At 31.9% G+C, this 21,333-nt stretch overlaps 3 protein-coding genes across 3 annotated transcripts; 1 reads left to right on the forward strand and 2 right to left on the reverse strand.

The window, feature by feature from the left end:
• The first annotated feature begins 128 nt into the window (after positions 1-128).
• LOC133326754 (uncharacterized) lies at positions 129-1,477 on the forward strand. Its single transcript, XM_061535363.1, has 3 exons — positions 129-374; positions 426-686; positions 1,169-1,477. The coding sequence occupies exons 1-3, from the start codon at positions 129-131 to the stop codon at positions 1,475-1,477; spliced, it is 816 nt and encodes a 271-aa protein (XP_061391347.1).
• A 7,445-nt stretch (positions 1,478-8,922) lies between these two features.
• LOC133326755 (glucose dehydrogenase [FAD, quinone]) lies at positions 8,923-13,196 on the reverse strand. Its single transcript, XM_061535364.1, has 3 exons — positions 12,522-13,196; positions 9,372-10,214; positions 8,923-9,303 (listed from the first exon to the last, which is right to left on the reverse strand). The coding sequence occupies exons 1-3, from the start codon at positions 13,194-13,196 to the stop codon at positions 8,923-8,925; spliced, it is 1,899 nt and encodes a 632-aa protein (XP_061391348.1).
• A 3,898-nt stretch (positions 13,197-17,094) lies between these two features.
• Positions 17,095-21,333, reverse strand: LOC133326757 (glucose dehydrogenase [FAD, quinone]-like). The gene is made up of 3 exons (XM_061535365.1): positions 21,318-21,333; positions 20,909-21,219; positions 17,095-18,633 (listed from the first exon to the last, which is right to left on the reverse strand). The coding sequence occupies exons 1-3, from the start codon at positions 21,331-21,333 to the stop codon at positions 17,095-17,097; spliced, it is 1,866 nt and encodes a 621-aa protein (XP_061391349.1).

The following is a 21,333-nucleotide window of genomic DNA, read 5'->3' on the forward strand; positions in this document are numbered from 1 at the left end:
AACAAAAAAAAAACAAAAATATTTTTTGTGGTACTCGAAGCTTTTTCCAATTTTTTGGGGGTTTTCTATAGGCATGGATTTTTTTCAGCACAGCAGCCCCGCAGTGTCCTGCACCCAGTGTTGGTACCATGAACGCTTTGGTAACCTTGCTAATTGAATCACTGCATACGGCAAGTTGTGGTCTTACCCATCCCGAGGAATATCCACCCAATTATGGTCAGGATGTTATGCTGCCAAACGAACCCTTAGAATTTGATTTTGTTGTTGTGGGTGCTTGTACAGCAGGCTCTGTGGTGGTCAGCCGTCTTAGTGAGAATCCCAAGTGGAATATTTTGCTCCTGGAAGCCGGTGGAAATCCTGTGGCGGAATCAGAGGTGGGTACAAAGGAATTTGGATTTTTGTTTCGGAATTTTATTGGAAATTAGGGACTTGAGTGTGGATTTGCCTGTAAAGCCTTTGAGGATGACAGATGTTCCTGGATCCAAGGCAAAGGCCTGGGTGGTTCAGGTTCCATTAATGGCTTGGTACATTTAAACGGCTTTGCCCAGGATTTTGACAGTTGGCGGGAGTTGGGCAACCCTGGATCGGGTTATAAGGACCTCCAGCCTTATATAGAGAAAATTGAGAAAAATCATGGTAACTCGAGTCATCCCATGGGATTTTTGGATCTCGACAATTTCGAGGGGGTGAGTGATGAAGAAATCGTAGAAATAATTTCTAAGGCTGTTAAGGAAATGCGGCAACCACGTATCAGAAATTTAGATGGTCTACACAATTATGGGCTACGCCATTGTTAGGGGTACGATAAGTCGGGGTCGGCGCAGCGGCACTGCCAAAGGTCATTTGGGTAGGGTGGCAGGCAGCCTCACGCAGCAATCTGAAAATTATTATAAATGCCCAGGTCACAAAATTGCGATTTGATTCGAAGGGTCGAACATTGGAATCCCTGGATTTTGTGGTGGAACAAAAAAAGCGTCGGAATGTTAAGGTCTTAAGGGAGACGATTCTATCAGTTGGAGTATTTCAAAGCCCAAAATTATTAATGCTTTCCGGTATTGGCCCCAAGGAAAATTTGCATGCTTTGAAAATACCCATTTTACAAAATTTACCTGTGGGTCGGAATTTGCAGGACCATTTTATGGCTTTTCTTTTCTATAAATTTCCTCAGGAAGTGGAGGGCAGTCAGGTGCAAAATATGATTTATCAACAACTAATACACAATCGAGGACCCTTATTAACCATAGGAGTCACACGGCTGGTGGGTTTTGTTAAATCCCATTTGAATCTAACCAAACCCGATCTTGAAATGCATCACATGTTTTTCCGTGCAGGAAATATTCTCGGACTCAATACTTTACTCACGGGTTTGGGATTGAAATCGGAATATAAAAATTTCGTCGTTAATTTAGTAAAATCTCAAGTCCTGCTAATGATGGCCCTTTCATTGGTCCAGCCGAAATCTAGAGGCCTTGTCTAACCTTTGGCGTGGATTTTTTAAGACTCATTTTTGGTGTCTAACCTTAGGCGTGGATTTTTTAAGACTCATTTTTGGTGTCTAACCTTAGGCGTGGATTTTTTAAGACTCATTTTTGGTGTCTAACCTTAGGCGTGGATTTTTTAAGACTCATTTTTGGTGTCTAACCTTAGGCGTGGATTTTTTAAGACTCATTTTTGGTGTCTAACCTTAGGCGTGGATTTTTTAAGACTCATTTTTGGTGTCTAACCTTAGGCGTGAATTTTTTAAGACTCATTTTTGGTGTCTAACCTTAGGCGTGGATTTTTTAAGACTCATTTTTGGTGTCTAACCTTAGGCGTGGATTTTTTAAGACTCATTTTTGGTGTCTAACCTTAGGCGTGGATTTTTTAAGATTAATTTTTTAAATATTTTTTTCAGGGACTACCTGTTAGCATAACCTTTGCCATATTTATTCTATTTTTTTTAATTATATAACAATTGAATTTATTTAACTAAATTAATCGCTCTCTTATGTGTGTGCGTGTATGTTTATCTGTTTCTGTTTTGTTGTTGTTATATATCTTTTACAAATAAAATACAATTAATTGTCGTTAATTATATTTCAACAATGAAAAGTGCAAACGATAACATTTTTTGTTGCTGGTATACATCAAACGGCTTTGTGTTTTAACTCAATAAGAATAACAACAACAACAAGAAAAAACTCCAACAAATAAATGTCAATTAATTGACAAGGCACGAGTTCATGTTAACTGTAATTTATCCGCTTATTGTCAAGTTCATTAAACTAATGGAGTTAGGGGGTAGGGAAGAAGAAAAAATAGTTTTAAAAAATCCAAGCCTAAAGATAGGCATTGAAAAATCCACGCCTTGGGATAGGTATTGAAAAATCCACGCCTTGGGATAGGCATTGAAAAAATATGCTTAAAAAATCCACGCCTTAGGATAGGCATTGAAAAAATATTCTTAAACAATCCACGCCTTGGGATAGGCATTGAAAAAATATTCTTAAAAAATCCACGCCTTGGGATAGGCATTGAAAAAATATTTTTAAAAAATCCACGCCTTGGGATAGGCATTGAAAAAATATTCTTAAAAAATCCACGCTTTGGGATAGGCATTGAAAAAATATTCTTTAAAAATCCACGCCTAAAGATAGGCATTGAAAAAATATTCTTAAAAAATCCATGCCTTTGGATAGGCATTGAAAAAATATTCTGAAAAAAATCCACGCCTTGGGATAGGCATTGAAAAAAATATTCTGAAAAAATCCACGCCTTGGGATAGGCATTGAAAAAATATTCTTAAAAAATCCACGCCTTGGGATAGGCATTGAAAAAATATTCTTAAAAAATCCATGCCTTTGGATAGGCATTGAAAAAATATTCTTAAAAAATCCACGCCCTAAGATAGGCATTGAAAAAATATTCTTAAAAAATCCACGCCTAAAGATAGGCATGGAAAAAATATTCTTACAAAATCCACGCCTTGGGATAGACATTGAAAAAATATTCTGAAAAAATCCACTCTTAAGGTAATGCTCCGAAAAAACTGGAAAATTCAACGATAACAACTTCCGCCATATTTAAAGAAAAATCGGCCATTTATTTAAGTAGCACCCGATTTATTTCCTTTCATCTTAAACGACTACGTCACACTATTTTTTTTTTTATTTGTAACTCTTATCACTTGTCCGGCCTGTGTATATACATTTTCATTTAAATTTTTTGGTCATGAGGTCTATTACCGCTGGCAGTGTATCAGTCAGCAGGAGAAGAACGAAGGAGGCGAAGAAAACAAGCACCAAACTCAGCATGCAAATCACAGGCCACTGTTCATATTGGCACGCATTGTCTGTACGGGACGTGGAGATTCAAGCATGCCAGCGGCATTTATGAAATCGGTACCTCGCCTCAACAGAGAATCGATTAAAGCTGAAAGGGGAAGGGAAACAAGAAATTAGGAAAGGTTCGGAATTTATTTTTTTAAGAAAATTGTCCTGCTTACCATCTTCAATATCACTTTGACTGGCATCATCGGCATCGGTTTGACGTGTCTTTAATTTGTGACCTCTTTTCGGTTGATCCTCTGGTGGCACAAAATGATCCTTGCCATGCTCCTGTATGATATCTCTCATTTGATTACCTCTGGCGGTTTTCTTTCCGCGCTCCTGTGAGGCTTTCTTTTTGTGATCCTCTTTCGCAAACTTTACAGGAACTTCTTTAGGTGGCTTTTCAGGTTGTTGTTCCTGATTTTCTTGAGGCTTTTCCAAAATTTCCTTGTGCTCTTCAGGTACGGAACTTGTTTTAATTTCCTTGTCACTTTCAGTTTCCTTGTCACTTTCAATTTCCTTGATGTCACTTGTTTTCACTGTCGCTTCCTGCTCATTGGTGGCTTGTATCTCTGAATCCTTGGCCACCACTTGGCGTTTTTCTACACTTTGCCCTTTGGAATTTTCCAAATCGATATCATCTTTCGGCTTAAATAATTCACGACCTTGTGGCCCTGCCTCAACGCCACCCTTGATAGATGGTTGTAGTATGGTCAACAGGATAACCAGAAACACAGCTGGAATTTTCCACATATTGATTGGCAGCATGTTTAACGTTTGAATTATGAATGTAAACTGATTTTCAATTTGTTGCTGATCCAACACACCTATTTCAAAATCGTAATCGATTGGAAATGTTTGAATTTTTATTTGAAACTTTGCCGAATACCCTACAATAGGTTTAAATAGTTTTGGGATATTTAAAAAAATCCATGCCTCAGGATAGGCATTGAAAAAAATAATTTTAAAAAATCCACGCCTTAAGATAGGCATAGAAAAAATAATTTTAAAAAATCCACGCCTTAAGATAGGCATAGAAAAAATAATTTTAAAAAATCCACGCCTTAAGATAGGCATAGAAAAAATAATTTTAAAAAATCCACGCCTTAGGATAGGCATTGAAAAAATAAGTTTAAAAAATCCACGCCTTAGGATAGGCATTGAAAAAATATTCTGAAAAATTCCACGCCTTAGGATAGGCATTAAAATAAATAAATTTAAAAATCCACGACAATTTGTAGGCATGGAAAACATAAATTTAAAAATCCACGCCTAAGGATAGGCATTGAAAAAATAAATTTAAAAAATCCACGCCTTAGGATAGACATGGAAAAAATAAGTTTAAAAAATCCACGCCTTATGATAGGCATTGAAAAAATAAGTTAAAAAAATCCACGCCTTAGGATAGGCATTGAAAAAATAAGTTTAAAAAATCCACGCCTTAGGATAGGCATTGAAAAATTAAATTTAAGAAAACACGCCTTAGGATAGGCATTGAAGAATAAATTAAAAAAAGCCACGCCTATTTTTTGGCTTTGAAAATATTTATAAAAATCGAGGCCTATTTTTAGGCTTTGAAAAAAATATTTAAAAAAAATCCACGCCCATTTGTAGGCCACAGAAATATTTTTAAAAAATCTTCGGCTTTGAAAAATATTTTTTTCAAATTTTACCCGCTGTAGGGAATTTCCCCAGTCCCCATTACCAAACTTTACAAAACTTTAAAATTTCTGCATCAAGTTATTATGTAGCTAAACGTCAATTAAAACAACAATAACAACAGAGACAAAACTTCATGAATAAACCAGAAATTTTCCTCATTGCTGCTGCTGCGGCAGCATTCCGACGTCGCACAACATCGTCACAACGCCACAGCATATCGAACGCGATTGAAACTCGGTCGTCGTCATATCGTTAATGCACTTCTGATTCTTTTTTACCACATATGGTAAGATCGCAAATATTTGTTTTTTCCACCCGATGGAATCGCAAGGTGGCGACGTACACACGCGCCAAACCACCCAACAGAAGGCAGCAGAAAATCGTAAAAAACTGGTATAACATGTCAACAATGTTCGGCAGGTATTTTGTTATTGCTGCTGAAAATTTTTGTTAGTGTTTTTGTTGTTGTTGTTGGCTGTTTATTTATAAATAATAAGCTGGAAAAAAAGCATTAACTTCCCCACCAATTTGTTGTTGTTGTTATCTCTGACTTTAGCCACACTACTGCTAAGGTCCAACATCGACGAAATTATGTACCTGAATTCAATCACGTCAATCAATATCGGCAGTGGGTTTATCAAAAAAAAAAATCGCCACACAAAAATTTAGATTTGAAATTTATGGCGTGAGGTTGATCGGGAACAAATTGGAAAAATAATAAATTGCATTTTAATTTTATTGCGAGAATAAGGAAGGAAACTGTGTGAGGAAAATTTCATCGAACACCGACTTTAGAAAGTGGAACACAATTTACACAGGGATGACAATTTTTTTTAAATATTTTTTCCGACCATTACCTTAGGCGTGGATTTTTTTAAATTATTTTTTCAATGCCTATCCTTAGGCGTGGATATAAAAAATTAAATTTTCAATGCCTATCCTAAGGCGTGAATATTAAAAATTACATTTTCAATGCCTATCCTAAGGCGTGGATTTTTCAAAATAAACTTTTCAAAGCCTATCCTAAGGCATGGATAGTAAAAAATTAAAATTTCAATGCCTATCCTAAGGCGTGGATTTTAAAAATTAAATTTTCAAAGCCTATCCTAAGGCGTGGATTTAAAAAAATTAAATTTTCAATGCCTATCCTAAGGCGTGGATTTTAAAAATTAAATTTTCAATGCCTATCCTAAGGCGTGGATAATAAAAAATTAAATTTTCAATGCCTCTCCTAAGGCGTGGATAATAAAAAAATAAATTTTCAATGCCTATCCTAAGGCGTGGATTTTTTAAAATTAAATTTTCAATGCCTATCCTTAGGCGTGGATTTTTTAAAATTAAATTTTCAATGCCTATCCTTAGGCGTGGATTTTTTAAAATTAAATTTTCAATGCCTATCCTAAGGCGTGGATTTTTTAAATTAAATTTTCAATGCCTATCCTAAGAAGTAGATTTTTTTTAAATTAAATTTTCAATGCCTATCCTAAGGCGTGGATTTTTTTAAATTAAATTTTCAATGCCTATGCTAAGGCGTGGATTTTTTTTAATTAAATTTTCAATGCCTATCCTAAGGCCTGGATTTTTTTAAATTAAATTTTCAATGCCTATCCTAAGGCGTGGATAATAAAAAATTAAATTTTCAATGCCTATCCTAAGGCGTGGATAATAAAAAATTAAATTTTCAATGCCTCTCCTAAGGCGTGGATAATAAAAAAATAAATTTTCAATGCCTATCCTAAGGCGTGGATTTTTTAAAATTAAATTTTCAATGCCTATCCTTAGGCGTGGATTTTTTAAAATTAAATTTTCAATGCCTATCCTTAGGCGTGGATTTTTTAAAATTAAATTTTCAATGCCTATCCTAAGGCGTGGATTTTTTAAATTAAATTTTCAATGCCTATCCTAAGAAGTAGATTTTTTTTAAATTAAATTTTCAATGCCTATCCTAAGGCGTGGATTTTTTAAAATTAAATTCTCAATGCCTATCCTAAGGCGTGGATTTTTTAAAATTAAATTTCCAATTCCTGTCCTAAGGTGTGGATTTTTTTAAAATAAAAATTTCAATGCCTATCGTAAGGCGTGGATTTTTAAAAATTAATTTCCAATGCCTATCGTAAGGCGTGGATTTTTTTTAAATTAAATTTGCAATGCCTATCCTAAGTCGTGGATTTTTAAAATTAAATTTTCAATGCCTATCCTTAGGCGTGGATTTTTTAAGATTAAATTTTCAATGCGTGGATAATAAAAAATTAAATTTTTTTGGATAATAAAAATTAAATTTTCAATGCCTATCCTAAGGCGTGGATAATAAAAATTTAATTTTCAATGCCTATCCTTAGGCGTGGATTTTTTAACATTAAATTTTCAATGCCTATCCTTAGGCGTGGATTTTTTTAAAATTAAATTTCCAATGCCTATCCTTAGGCGTGGATTTTTAAAAAATATTTTTCATGGCTTCTACTTAGGCGTGGATTTTTAAAAAATATTTTTCATGGCTTCTACTTAGGCGTGGATTTTTAAAAAATATTTTTCATGGCTTCTACTTAGGCGTGGATTTTTAAAAAAATATTTTTCATGGCTTCTACTTAGGCGTGGATTTTTAAAAATATTTTTCATGGCTTCTACTTAGGCGTGGATTTTTAAAAAATATTTTTCATGGCTTCTACTTAAGCGTGGATTTTTAAAAAATATTTTTCATGGCTTCTACTTAGGCGTGGATTTTTAAAAAATATTTTTCATGGCTTCTACTTAGGCGTGGATTTTTAAAAAATATTTTTCATGGCTTCTACTTAGGCGTGGATTTTTAAAAAATATTTTTCATGGCTTCTACTTAGGCGTGGATTTTTAAAAAATATTTTTCATGGCTTCTACTTAGGCGTGGATTTTTAAAAAATATTTTTCATGGCTTCTACTTAGGCGTGGATTTTTAAAAAATATTTTTCATGGCTTCTACTTAGGCGTGGATGCCTATGTGGGTGCAATGCCTACCCTTAGGCGCAGATTTTTAAGGTTATTCTTTCAAAGCCTACAATTAGGCGTGGATTCTTTTTAAATCTTTTTCAAAGCCTACAATTTGGCGTGGATTTTTTTTTAAATCTTTTTCATGGCCTCCACTTACTTGTGGAGTTTTAAAAATGTTTTTAAATTTTTCTTTTCGAAAACGACCTCCAAACCTCATCAGACCTGCTGTAGGGTATCGGCCAAAAATTCAAATAAGAATTCAACACTTTCCAATCGATAACGATTTTGAAACAGGTGCAGCATCCGCAACAAATTGAAGATCAGTTTACATTCAGTACTCAAACGTTAAGCATGCAGATGCAGTCGAACTTGTGGAAAATTCCAGTTGTGGGTCTAATTATCCTGTTGGGCATAATAAAACCTTCTGTCAAGGGTGGTGTTCAGGCAGCACCACAAGGTCGTGAATTATTCAAGCCAAAGGACGATATCGATTTGGAAAATTCCAAAGGCCTAAAGAATATCGTACAAGACCATGGTAAGGACCACATTCAACCTCCACAGGACCAACAAAAAAAGGGTCATATGTTACGGATCCATCATGCCGATGGTGAGGATGACGATGATGCTAGTGTGACTGATCTTCAAGATGGTAAGCAGGATTTTTTTCTCAACAAACAATTTCCGAACCTATCTTTTTCTCTTCCTGCTTTTCAGCTCTAATGGAGTTTCTTTTGAAGCAAGGTGCCGATTTCCTAAATGCAGCTGGCATGCTTGAATCACCACGTCCCATACAGGCAATGCGTGTCAATATGAACAGTGGCCTGTAATACGCATCTGAGTTGAATATTTTCTCTCCCCTTCATATTTTTTACAAGATACGCCAGAGGTTGTTGACCTCATGATGAAAAATAAAATTTTATCAATGACCTCTTTTCAAGTATTTGTTATTTTATTTTACACATACACACACACACACTTAAAAATCGTCATTTCAATAAGCACTTCGCGATTTCAGCCAATCTTCTTTGATCATATCCGCACCCCTCTCTCCAATCATAATGGTCGGTATATTTGTATTCCCCGTGGTTATGGTGGGCATAATACTAGCATCGATAACACGGAGTCTCTTCATACCATGCACCCTCAACCGGGGATCCACAACAGCATAACGATCTGTATAGGGACCCATTTTACACGTGCCAACCGGATGATAAATCGTTTGAGAATAATAGCGTGCCAAACATTCCCAAAAAGCATCGCTGAGGTACTCCACCTCAGGGCAGTCACGCCACACATAAATATTCAAAGTTGCATTCAGGCGCCTGAGTATTGGGGCCTGGGTCAACTCATGGCCGAATTTCAAAGCCTCCACCTGGGAGAAAAAAATCATCATTAAATTTTGTTTCAATCTCTTTTCATTCCCCGCCCTTCCTCACTTACCATTATTGCCATATCCAATGGATCATCATAATAGTTCGCATGTATTTTCGGATGATCCCTCACCTCATCCGATGTCAGCTCAATCCAACCACGACTTTTCGGTCTCATCACCAGAGGTGTAATCACAAAAGAATCCTTGTAGAGTAGCGGTTCCATAGTCTCCGCATAGTTGGAGAATGAAACCGCTCCTCCTCTCCTACCAATCATACCACCATCTGAACTATAGCTGACACTACCCAAAAAGAATTGCACATCGGGCCAATCCAATTTCGGATCTTGATATTTACTACTCCAAAAGCCCATAACTTCGGACATAGGCATTGCATAAAAGAAACTATCCTCTTTGTGGATAAATTTATCCACCGACTCGACAGTCATCTCCTCGGGCACCACAAAGGATAAACGTTTTCCTGTCAGGGTATTTTTCACGGCATACGTGGCACCCGTTGTCGATATGTGATCCTGCATATTACCTCCGACACCGGGTAAATGTTTGAGTACAGGAATATCAAATTTCCGAAGTTGAGCTTTGGGTCCAACACCCGACACCATTAGTAACTGGGGACTGGCTATGGCACCAGCCGATAAAATGACCTCCTTCTTGGCTGCGGCCTTATGTTTACCACCCATCCATTCGAAAAGCACCCCCTTTGCCTCATTTGTCCGGGGATCTATTATGATTTGTTCGACAAAGGCATTTAGGACGACGTCTAAGTTACGCCGCTTCCACACCGGTCGTATATAGGCCTTGTTCGCGCTACAGCGTAGACCATTGCGTAAACTACCATGGGGTACCGCAAAACCGGTTTGGGATCGACCATTAAAATCGTGATAGGGATTAACCTAGAAATTATAATAAGAAAAAATAATGCAAAGGAAAAATAATCGATAACAATTGGACTATATGGAGTAATTATAGGCTACATAAAAAAGTTATCGATAACCCATTTTATGTAGACACAATTTATCGATAACATAACTAATGCACGAAAAAGTTATCCACAAGACCTCTACTGTATAGAAAAATGATCGATAAAAAATATTCTGTATTAAAAACTTATCGATAACATTTTACAATGATCGATAATTATTTTTTTGGAGTATAAAAGTTATCGATAATAATTTTTTGTATCATAAAATAATCGATAATAATTTTTTTCTTTCAAATAATTATCGATAACAATTTTTCCGCATTGAAAAATAATCGATAATATGTTTTCTTTATCAAATTATTATCGATAATATTTTTTTGCATAGAAGAATCATAGATTAAATTTTTTCTGCATAGAAAATTTATCGAAAACCAATTTTCTGCACTGAAAAATAGTCGATAGCAGTTTCCCGCTTCTAAAATTATCAATAATACTTTTTCGGTAAAGAAAAATTATCGATAAAAATATTTTTGAATAGATGAATTATCGAAAACAAATTTTCAGTATAGAAAAAGTTTTGAAAGCAATTTTTCTGTAAAGAAAAATCATCGATAATAATGTCTGTGTATAGAAAAATTATCGATAAAAATATATCGATACATTTTCTTGTATAGCATATATATCGGTAATAATTTTTCCTTATCAACAAATTATCGATAATAATTTTCCTTTTCAAGAAATTATCGATAACAACTTTTCCATTTCTAAAAATTATCGATTATAAAGTTTTCTATATCGAATAAAAAAATAAATTTAAAAAAATGTCGATAACAATTTTTGTGTATGAAAAAATTATCGACAATTATTTTTTCGGTACAAAAAAAATTATCGATAATAATTTTTCGTTATAAAAAATTATCGATAAAATTTTTTTGGCATAAAAAATTATCGATAAAAAATTTTCGGCATGGAACAATTATCGATAACAATTTTTTCTAATCAAAAAACGATCGATAATTATTTTTTTGCATAGAATAATTATCGATAACTATTCATATTATCAAAAAAAAAAAAAAAAATGATAGATAAAAGTTTTTGTGCTTCAAAAAATTATCGGTAATAATTCTTTTGAGTCGAAAATTTTCTGTATCAAAAAAATATCGATAATAACTTTTCTTTACCGAAAAATTATCGATAATAATTTTCTTGTATAGAAGAATTATCGACACTTATTTTTCTTTATTAAATAATTGCCGATTATATGTTTTTGTATAGAATAATTATCGATAATAACATTTTTGTATAGAAAAATTATCGATACAATTTTTCGGCATAGACCAATTATCCATAACAATTTTTCCTAATCAAAAAACGATCGATAATTATTTTTTTTGCATAGAATAATTATCGATAACTATTCATATTATCAAAAAAATGATCGATAAAAGTTTTTGTGCGTCAAAAAAATATCGGTAATAATTCTTCTGAGTCGAAAATTTTCTGTATCAAAAAATTATCGATAATAACTTTTCTGTATCGAAAAATTATCGATAATAATTTTCTTGTATAGAATAATTATCGATAATAATTTTTCTTTATAAAAAAATTACCGATTATATGTTTTTGTATAGAAAAGTTATCGATAATAACATTTCTGTACAGAAAAATTTATCGATAACAATTTTTCAGTATACAAAACGTATCGATAAGAATGTGTTTACACAAAAAAAATTATCGATAACAAATTGTTTGCACTAAAGCAAATATCTATAATATTTTTCTGTACAGAAAAATGATCGATAACAATTTTTCTATGCAGAAAATTTATCGATAACAATGTTTCTATAAAGACAATTTATCGATAAGAAATTATCCTTAAAAAAAACAATCGATAACTATTTTCCGTATCGAAAATTTGTTGATAATAATATTTTGTGCCCAAAAATATCGATAACAACTTTCCGTAACGAAAAATTAACAAAAACATGTTCTATAAAATCGTTATCGATAACAAAAATTTTTTGTCGGTAAATATGTAAATCTCCTTTAAAAAAAATTATAACAATTCGATAACAATTTTTCTATACAGAAAATTTATCGATAACAATGTTTTTATAAAGACAATTTATCGATAAAAAAATTTTCCTTAAAGAAAAACAATCGATAACAATTTTTCGTAACGAAAAATTATCCAAAACATGTTCTATAAAATCGTTATCGATAACAAAATTTTTTTGTCGGTAAATAAATCTCCTTTAAAAAAATCCCCCATCCTTACCAAATTCAATTCCTTCATCGCCACCATAAAAACATCCAACAACGGCGATGGTGATCGGTAATTCTCCACCGATATGGGACCACCATGACCATGATAGGGATCTTTCTCAAAACCTGGCACTCTCATATCTTCCAATTTTCGAAAATAATGCAGAACATTATCATAATTCCAACCGGGATTTCCCAGTTCCGCCCAATGGTCATAATCTTTTCGATTTCCTCGCAAATACATCATGGCATTGATGCTGCTGCAGCCGCCCAACATACGGGCTCGAGGCCAATAGCATTGCTGATTTTCCATTGCCAAACAGTAGCGGGTTGATTTCTCTGTCCAATATTTCCAATCCCAGGGACTGCGTTGAAAGACGGGATACAACATTGGCAGATCGGCAATCAGAGGTTCATCACCACCCGCCTCCAGCAGTAAAATATTCCATTGTGGTATTTCGGAAAGCCTCGAGGCGAGGGTACATCCCGCCGATCCACCACCAATTATTATGAAATCGTAATGATCCCGCAATTCGAGAACTCCTTTTGGAACTACACGATTCTCGGTATCGACAATATCCGGACGATGATGTTGAATGTCATGGACGAGTAGTAGCAAGACCATGGCACTCGGGCCGATGGTAAGCAGAAAACGACCGAATGCCAAATAACCTTCAGGGGTTAACATTTTAGGGCACTTCCTTTTTTAACTTTTTGCTAAAAATCCGATTTATTTTCCGAATTCGAATTTTGTTTTTTCCCCCGTTTGATTTCTTTTTAAACGTCTTCACAATTCAACTTCCCGTCCAAAACTGTTGATGGCTGCTTCGGAAAAATGTTGAACTAGTATTCCGCTTCTTATTTTTCGGTTTAATTTTCCATTTCGCCAATTCATCAGAATTTTTTTTTTTTTAATAGGTCATCTTGTTTACATTTTTTTCGATAGTTCGCTAAAAATTGTTTTTATTGTTGTTGTAATTTTTGGTAATATTTTCGGTTCGTGGTGTTGTTAACATTACGATGGTCAGGGTTGTCTGACCGGTTAGTGACTCATATAGAAAATCATGTGAAAAGCCTTGCGAAATTTCCAATAACAAGATTTTCTATAAACAAATACCTGAAATTATAATCGATTACAGAGTTTTCAATAGAATGAGATTTTTTGTTGAAAATTGGAGTCGATAACATGGTTCACCTTGGAATTTGTTATCGATAACACGATTGTCTATAGAAATTGTTAGCGATAACAAGATTTTCTATAGAATTTTTATATTGATGTTCTATATAAATAAAAATCGATAACACAAATTATAATGTTAATACTTTTTTATGAGCAAATCATATCGATAACAGTATTTCCTCTGTTATCTCTTTTCGATAACAACATTTTCCATAGAAATTATTATCGAAAACATGTTTTTCTATAGAAACTGGCACCGATAACAATGTTTTCTATCAAAATAATTATCGATCACAACATTTACCATGGACAATGTTATCGATAACAAATACTTTTAAGTGAAATATCATCGATAACACAATTTTTTATACAGATTCGAATCGACATGTTCGAGAACAATATTTTCAAAAGAAATTGTTATTGATAACATTATTATCTGAGGCAATTGTTATCGATAACAATATTTTCTAATGTAATTGTTATCGATAATAATATTTTATAAAGAATTTGTTATCGATAACAATATTTTCTAATGTAATTGTTATCTATAACAATATTTTCTACAGCAATTGTTATCGATAAAAATATTTCCTAAGGAAATTGTTATCGATAACAATATTTTCGAAAGAAATTCTTATCGATAGCATTATTTTCTAAGGACATTTTTATCGATAATAAACTTTCAGAAGAAATTGCAATCGACAAAAATATTTTTTAAAGAAATTGTTTTCGATAACATGATTTTCAACTAGACTTGTTATCGATAACACTGTTTTCTGTACAAATTCCTCACGTTATCGTTATCAGTACCTTATATCGTTTTTTATCGATAACAAGATTTTTTATATCGATTTTTTATCGATAACAAGATTTTTTATATCGATTTTTTTATCGATAACAAAATGTAGTAAATTGAATTTTTATCGATAACAATATTTTCTGTTAAAATTACAATCGATAAGAAAATTATCGTTAGAAATTTTTATAAATAACAAATTTCATAAAACAATTCTTATCGATAACAATGTTTAGAACTTACTATTATTAGCGATAACAAAAACTCAAATCGATAACAAGATTTTCGGTTGAATTTGCAATCGATAACAGTACCTTATATAAACATTTTTATCGATGACATGGTTTATAATCAAAATTCTTATCGACAACAATTTTTGCAATAAAAATTATTATCGATAACAATAACCGTTTGTAAAAATGACAATCGATAGCAAGATTATCGGGAGAAATTGGTATAAAAAACTAGCTTTTTAAACATATGTGTCGATAAGAAGGTTCAAAATAAAAATTATTATCGATTACACGATATTTCTGTAAAAATTCCACTCGATAACAAGAGTTTCAATGAAAGTTGTTATCGATAACAGTACATTAAATAGAAATTGTTAACGATCAAAAGATTTTCTCCAGAAATTATTATCGATAACAAAGTTTTCAATAAAAATTATTATCGATAACAAAGTTTTTCCATATAAATTATTATCGATAACACTAATTTGTGCTTTAGAACATTATTTCTGTAAAACTATTTACCGGCACTAATTTTTTTTTTTTTATTTTTTTTTTTTGGGAAATAATTATCGATAACGAGATTTTTGTATCGAAAATTCTATCGAGAATTTCTCATTCACAAAATTATTTATTGCAAAATTTTTTTTATCGATAACCGCATTTCTAAAAAAAATTTTCACCGATTATATGATATATCGATAACTGTATATTATATAGAAATTGTTAACGATCAAAAGATTTTCTCCTGAAATTATTATCGATAACAAAGTTTACAATAAAAATTATTATCGATAACAAAGTTTTTCCATATAAATTATTATCGATAACACGAATATGTGTTAGAACATTATTTCTGTAAAAATATTTACCGGCACTAATTTTTTCAATGGAAAGTTATTATCGATAACAAGATTTTTTTTATCGGAAATCCTATCGAGAATTTCTCATCCACAAAATTATTTATTGCAAAACCACATTTCTAAAAAAAATTTCACCGATTATATGATATATCGATAACACTACATTATATAGAAATTGTTAACGATCAAAAGATTTTCTCCAGAATTTATTATCGATAACAAAGTTTTTCCATATAAATTATTATCGATAACAAAGTTTTTTCCATATAAATTATTATCGATAACAAAGTTTTTCCATATAAATTATTATCGATAACACGAATTTGTGCTTTAGAACATTATATCTGTAAAAATATTTACCGGCACTAATTTTTTCAATGGAAAATAATTATCGATAACAAGATTTTTTTTCGAAAATTCTATCGAGAATTTCTCTTCCACAAAATTATTTATTGCAAAACTATTTTATCGATAACCGCATTTCTAAAAAATTTTTCACCGATTATATGTTATCGATAACAGTGCATTATATAGAAATTGTTAACGATCAAAAGATTTTCTCCAGAAATGATTATCGATAACAAAGTTTTTCCATATAAATTATTATCGATAACAAAGTTTTTCCATATAAATTATTATCGATAAAAATTATCTAAAAAAAATTCACCGATAAAAAATTGTTATCGAAATTTGTATCGATATTTTTTTTTTTATTTGTAAAAATTGATGTTTTCAATTATTATCTACTTTTTTTCCACAATTATTATGAAAATTTATCATCGATAACACGATATCGAAAAATAAATCGATAAAGGATAAGGTCTTTAGAGAAAAAAAATGTTGTAAAAAATATTCTTCGAATTTTCAAATGATTTTAAAATATTTCCGTAACTGCTATCTGTCATTTGTTCTAATCGATAACAAAGTGTTATCGATAAATAAATCGATAAAAAAATTTTCTGAGAAAAAAATATTGTCAAAAATATTCTTCGAATTTCCAATGGATTTTAAAATATTTCTATCTATCTGTCATTTGCTCTCATCGATAACAAAGTGTTATCGATAAATAAATCGATAAAATAGTTTTTTGAGAAAAAAAATATTGTCAAAAATATTCTTCGAATTTCCAATGGATTTTAAAATATTTCCGTAGCTGTTATCTGTCATTTGTTCTCTTCGATAACAAAGTGTTATCGATTAATAAATCGATAAAAAAAATTATTTTGTAGAAAAATAATCTTCGAATTTCCAATCGAATTTAATTTTTTTGTTTATTTGGCTCCAATCTGTCATATATTTTGTGTTTGTGAGCCACTGCGCCTAAAAGTATGCACCACACATGTTCAAAATAAGAGAAACAGCTGATTTATTCAATACTCCTTCTAATTTATTTTATTTAATTTTTTGGACTATTTACAGGTAATTGCAATATTTCCACATTTTTTAAAGATGAGGTTATCGATGAGGTAAGTTCGGCAGCTGATTCTTCTCTCACTCTCCCTGCTCTCCTCCCTCTTCTACCACCTTTGGAGCTCCTCCAATATCATTTGAGCCCCCTTTTCGGCAATCATAATGGTGGGACCATTAGTATTACCACTGGTAATGTTGGGCATAATACTGGCATCGATAACACGCAACCCTTTAATACCATGGACCCTCAGCTTCTCATCCACCACAGCCGTGGGATCCGTTGCTGGACCCATTTTACAGGTACCCGCCGCATGCCAAGCACTTATCATGAAATATTTGATGTAGCAATACCAATAATCATCGGAATCAAATTCCCACGTATCACATTCCTCCAAAGGTAGGCGTATGTATTCCAAACCATAGTGGCGGAACATTTCCGTTTTCTCCAGGGAACGAACAAATCGAATATAACGCAGTAAAGTTTGGCGGTCCTCCTCAACACTGGCATAATTGTTATGGATCTCAGGACCCCTACCAAAGATGGGATACTTTAGCTTTACCGAACCTCTAGATTTGGGTTTGATGAGAAGACCTTGCAGTTCCAAAGTGGTCTCATTTTCGGCTAACCTCAAAAATTCCTCCACAAATTCATCACGGAATTGTAGGAACTCAAACATATTGGCACCACGCAGAGGTTTATCGATACCCGACACAATCATCACATCACTTTTGTTGACAAAATTCTGTGAAGCTTGAGAATTTATGAAACCCACCAAATTCCGATTGGCGGCCAAGCTACCATTTTGATATGCCAAATATTGGAAAGTGTTCGTCAGGCTATCGGCCTCCTCAGGTTGGGGTATGTTTTTGGTGAATTTATATGTCATCGACATCATGCCGTGGTCCTGCAAATTCTCACCTACCGCTAAATTGCGCATGCAGGATATCTTAAGCTTCCTTAGATTATCACATGGCCCAATTCCGGAATGCATTAAAATCTGCGGACTATTAAAGGTACCAGCACTCAATATGATCTCCTTGCGGGCCTGCAGTCTCAACAGCTTTTTATTCCTCAGCAAAACCTCCACCCCAGCCACCTTGTTCCAACCATTGAAAAGGATTTTCCTTACCACCGCATTTTTGGCCACATGCAAATTCCGCCTATAGCGGGCCACCTTACCCAAATAGGTCTTACCCGTACTCATACGTCTACCACGATCCACTGTGCCCATAATGTCATGGGTAAAACCCAAACTTTTCACTTCGTAATCCGTTTCCACCTCTTCGGTGGCATTTTCCAAAATATTTCGTAAGGTATAAAAATCTTCGGGTCTCAGGAAATTATTCAAAACCAACGAACCCTTGGGATTTTCAGGGGAGCTCTCGTCATGGGTGGCCTTTTCGAAGTGCTTATAAACATTTTCCCAAGACCATCCTTGGTTACCCTGACTCTCCCATTCATCGTAATCTTCAGGGCGGCCCATTAAAAAGACATTGCCATTTATGCCCGCCGTACCGCTAATCATTTTACCCCTTAGCCAAAAGCAGCGGCCATCCTTCATACCTTGACAGCTGGTGGGATTCGGTTCGGCATAATCGTTCCAGGTGTATTCGGATTTTTGCAGCAGATTTGACAAAGTGTAGACCTAAGATGAGATGGATAGTAAATTAAAAATATTCAAAATATTTTTCTGAGAATATATATCGATAGCAATTTTTTGTAAAGAAAATTTATCGATAACAAATCCTTATCGATAACTGAGTCCACTATTGGAAATCCCCACCTATCACAATCTGTTTTCTCTAGAATTTATAATCGTTATCAATATTTACTAAGGAGAGTCATGGTGATAGAAAAACCTTTCCAAAAATAAGTTTCGATATCGATAACAGGGTTCTTATCAAGGTCATTGACCGATACTAAATATGTTTTTCTAGAATATGTCAACGATGACAATTAAAATGTCCTAAATTTCGTCTGATGTTATCTAAAAGCATGTCAGAGAATAATCGATTTTTTTTAAATAATTTGAAAAACATTTTTTTATAGCTACCACAAGGCGTGATTTCTTTTAAAATATTTTTTGAATTTTTGGATTTTTTGAAAATAGTTTGTTGAATATTTTTGGAAATATTTTTTTTTTGAATATTTTTGGATTTACTGAAAATAAAAATATTTTTTTTTTGAATATTTTCGGATTTTTTTAAAAATATTTTTTTTTTTTTTGAATATTTTTGGATTTTTTGGAAATATTTTTTTGAATATTTTCGGATTTTTTGAAAATATTTTTTTGAATATTTTTGGATTTTTTTGAAAATATTTTTGGGGTCCATAATTTTGGGGTCTTTCATAAAGCGTGGATTTTTTTAAAATATTTTTTTTTTGAAAATAAAAATATTTTTTTTTCGAAGCTACCACAAGCCATGGGGTTTTTAAAAATATTTTTTGGATTTTTTGAAATTTGTTTTTTTTGAATATTTTTGGATATTTTAAAAAGTTTTTCTTTTAAATTTTTTGACTTTTTGAAAATTTTTTTTTAATAATTTTTGAATTTTTTGAAAATATTTTGTTGAATATTTTTGGATTTTTTGAAAATATTTTGTTGAATATTTTTGGATTTTTTGAAAATATTTTTGGATTTTTTGAAAATATTTTTTTTTAATTTTTTGAAAATAAAAATTTTTTATTTTTTGATTTTTTTGAAAATATGTTTTAAAAATATTTTTTTTTTTTTTTTTTGAAAATATTTTTTTTGGATTTTTTGAAAATAATTTTTTGAATATTTTTGGATTTTTTGAAAATAAAAATTTTTTTTTTTGAAAATATTTTTTTTAATATTTTTGATTTTTTATATATTTTTTTAATATTTTTGATTTTTTGAAATATTTTTGGAAATATTTTTTTTTTTGAATATTTCTGAATTTTTTTAAAATATTTTTTTGAATATTTTTGGATTTACTGAAAATAAAAATATTTTTTTTTACCACAAGCCATGGGGTTTTTTTTGAATATTTTTGAAAATATTTTTTCGAATATTTTTGGATTTTTTGAAAATATTTATTTGAATATTTTTGGATTCTTTTTAAATATTTTTGAATTTTTGAAAATATATATTTTTTTTAAATTTTTGGATTTTTTGCAAATATTTTTGGAAATATTTTTTTGAATATTTCTTATTTGAAAATATTTTTTGAATATTTTTGGTATTTTTGAAAATATTTTTTGGAGTTTTTGGAAATTTTTTATTTGAATATTTTCGACATTTTTGAAAATATTTTTTTAATTTTCGGATTTGTTGAAAATATTTTTTGAATATTTGTGATATTTGAATTTTTTGAAATATTTCCGGAATTTTTGAAAATATTTTTGGATTTTTTTTTTAAATTTTTATCAATATTTTTGGATTTTTTGAATATTTTCGGAATTTTTGAAAATATTTTTGGTTTTTTTTAATTTTTTTAAAAATCCACGCTTTGTGATAACTTCGAAAAAATTTTTTTTAAAAATACACGCCTTGTGGTAACTTCGAAAAATATTTTTTAAAAAATCCACGCCTTGTGGTAACTTCGAAAAATACTTTTTTAAAAAATCCACGCCTTGTGAATATTTGAAAAAATATTTTTTAAAAAATCCACGCCTTGTGAATATTTGAAAAAATATTTTTTAAAAAATCCACGCCTTGTGAATATTTGAAAAAATATTTTTTAAAAAATCCACGCCTTGTGAATCTTTGAAAAAATGTTTTTTAAAAAATCCACGCCTTGTGAATCTTTGAAAAAATGTTTTTTTTAAAAAATCCACGTCTTGTGGTAACTTCGAAAAATATATTTTTAAAAAATCCACGCCTTGTGGATTTCCACATCGGTCCATTTTGTTTCCGAATTAAAATTTTAAATTTATTCCCATTTATTCTCACTCACCTCTGAAAGCGAAGGCGGATCACCACCTGCCTCCAGCACCAATACACTAACATTGGGATTTTCACTCAAACGGCTGGCAACAACCGATCCGGCATTACCAGCCCCAATTACAATGTAATCGTGTGCCTGCGGCCAACGTTGTGTCAACAATTCTTCGGCATAATCCGATGGCCACATTTGTGGATTAGTCAGATCATCTCGGGCAGCCGTTAAATTTTGAAAAAGCTCAGCTACCAGATTATCAAAAAGCAGGGGATTGCTGACCTGGGCAAAAACGCCACAAATCCCCACAACGAAAAAGAGAATCAGAACTAAAAAAAGAAATTTATTTGTTAATTGTTGTTATTTTTGTTGTTGCATCGGGTTTTCTGTTTTACACCTCATCCACTTAACAGTTGATTGACCTTACCGTTGTTATTAGACAT

This window comes from Musca vetustissima, unplaced genomic scaffold (genome assembly GCF_032173495.1).
Source record: "Musca vetustissima isolate MV318-11 ecotype Yass unplaced genomic scaffold, APGP_CSIRO_Mvet_v1 utg20432, whole genome shotgun sequence".
NCBI lineage: Eukaryota > Metazoa > Arthropoda > Insecta > Diptera > Muscidae > Musca > Musca vetustissima.

Bases quoted from the DNA above. Each gene is read 5' to 3' on its own strand.
- LOC133326754 (XM_061535363.1), top strand. From the start codon at position 129: ATGAACGCTTTGGTAACCTTGCTAATTGAATCACTGCATACGGCAAGT. The intron at 375-425 runs GTGGGTACAAAG...ATTGGAAATTAG, and splicing joins ATCCTGTGGCGGAATCAGAG to GGACTTGAGTGTGGATTTGC. The intron at 687-1,168 runs GTGAGTGATGAA...AAATTTCCTCAG, and splicing joins ATCTCGACAATTTCGAGGGG to GAAGTGGAGGGCAGTCAGGT.
- LOC133326755 (XM_061535364.1), bottom strand. From the start codon at position 13,196: ATGTTAACCCCTGAAGGTTATTTGGCATTCGGTCGTTTTCTGCTTACC. The intron at 10,215-12,521 runs GTAAGGATGGGG...TATAATTTCTAG, and splicing joins CGATGAAGGAATTGAATTTG to GTTAATCCCTATCACGATTT. The intron at 9,304-9,371 runs GTAAGTGAGGAA...TTTTTCTCCCAG, and splicing joins CATTGGATATGGCAATAATG to GTGGAGGCTTTGAAATTCGG.
- LOC133326757 (XM_061535365.1), bottom strand. The intron at 18,634-20,908 runs GTGAGTGAGAAT...ATCTCATCTTAG, and splicing joins ATCCGCCTTCGCTTTCAGAG to GTCTACACTTTGTCAAATCT.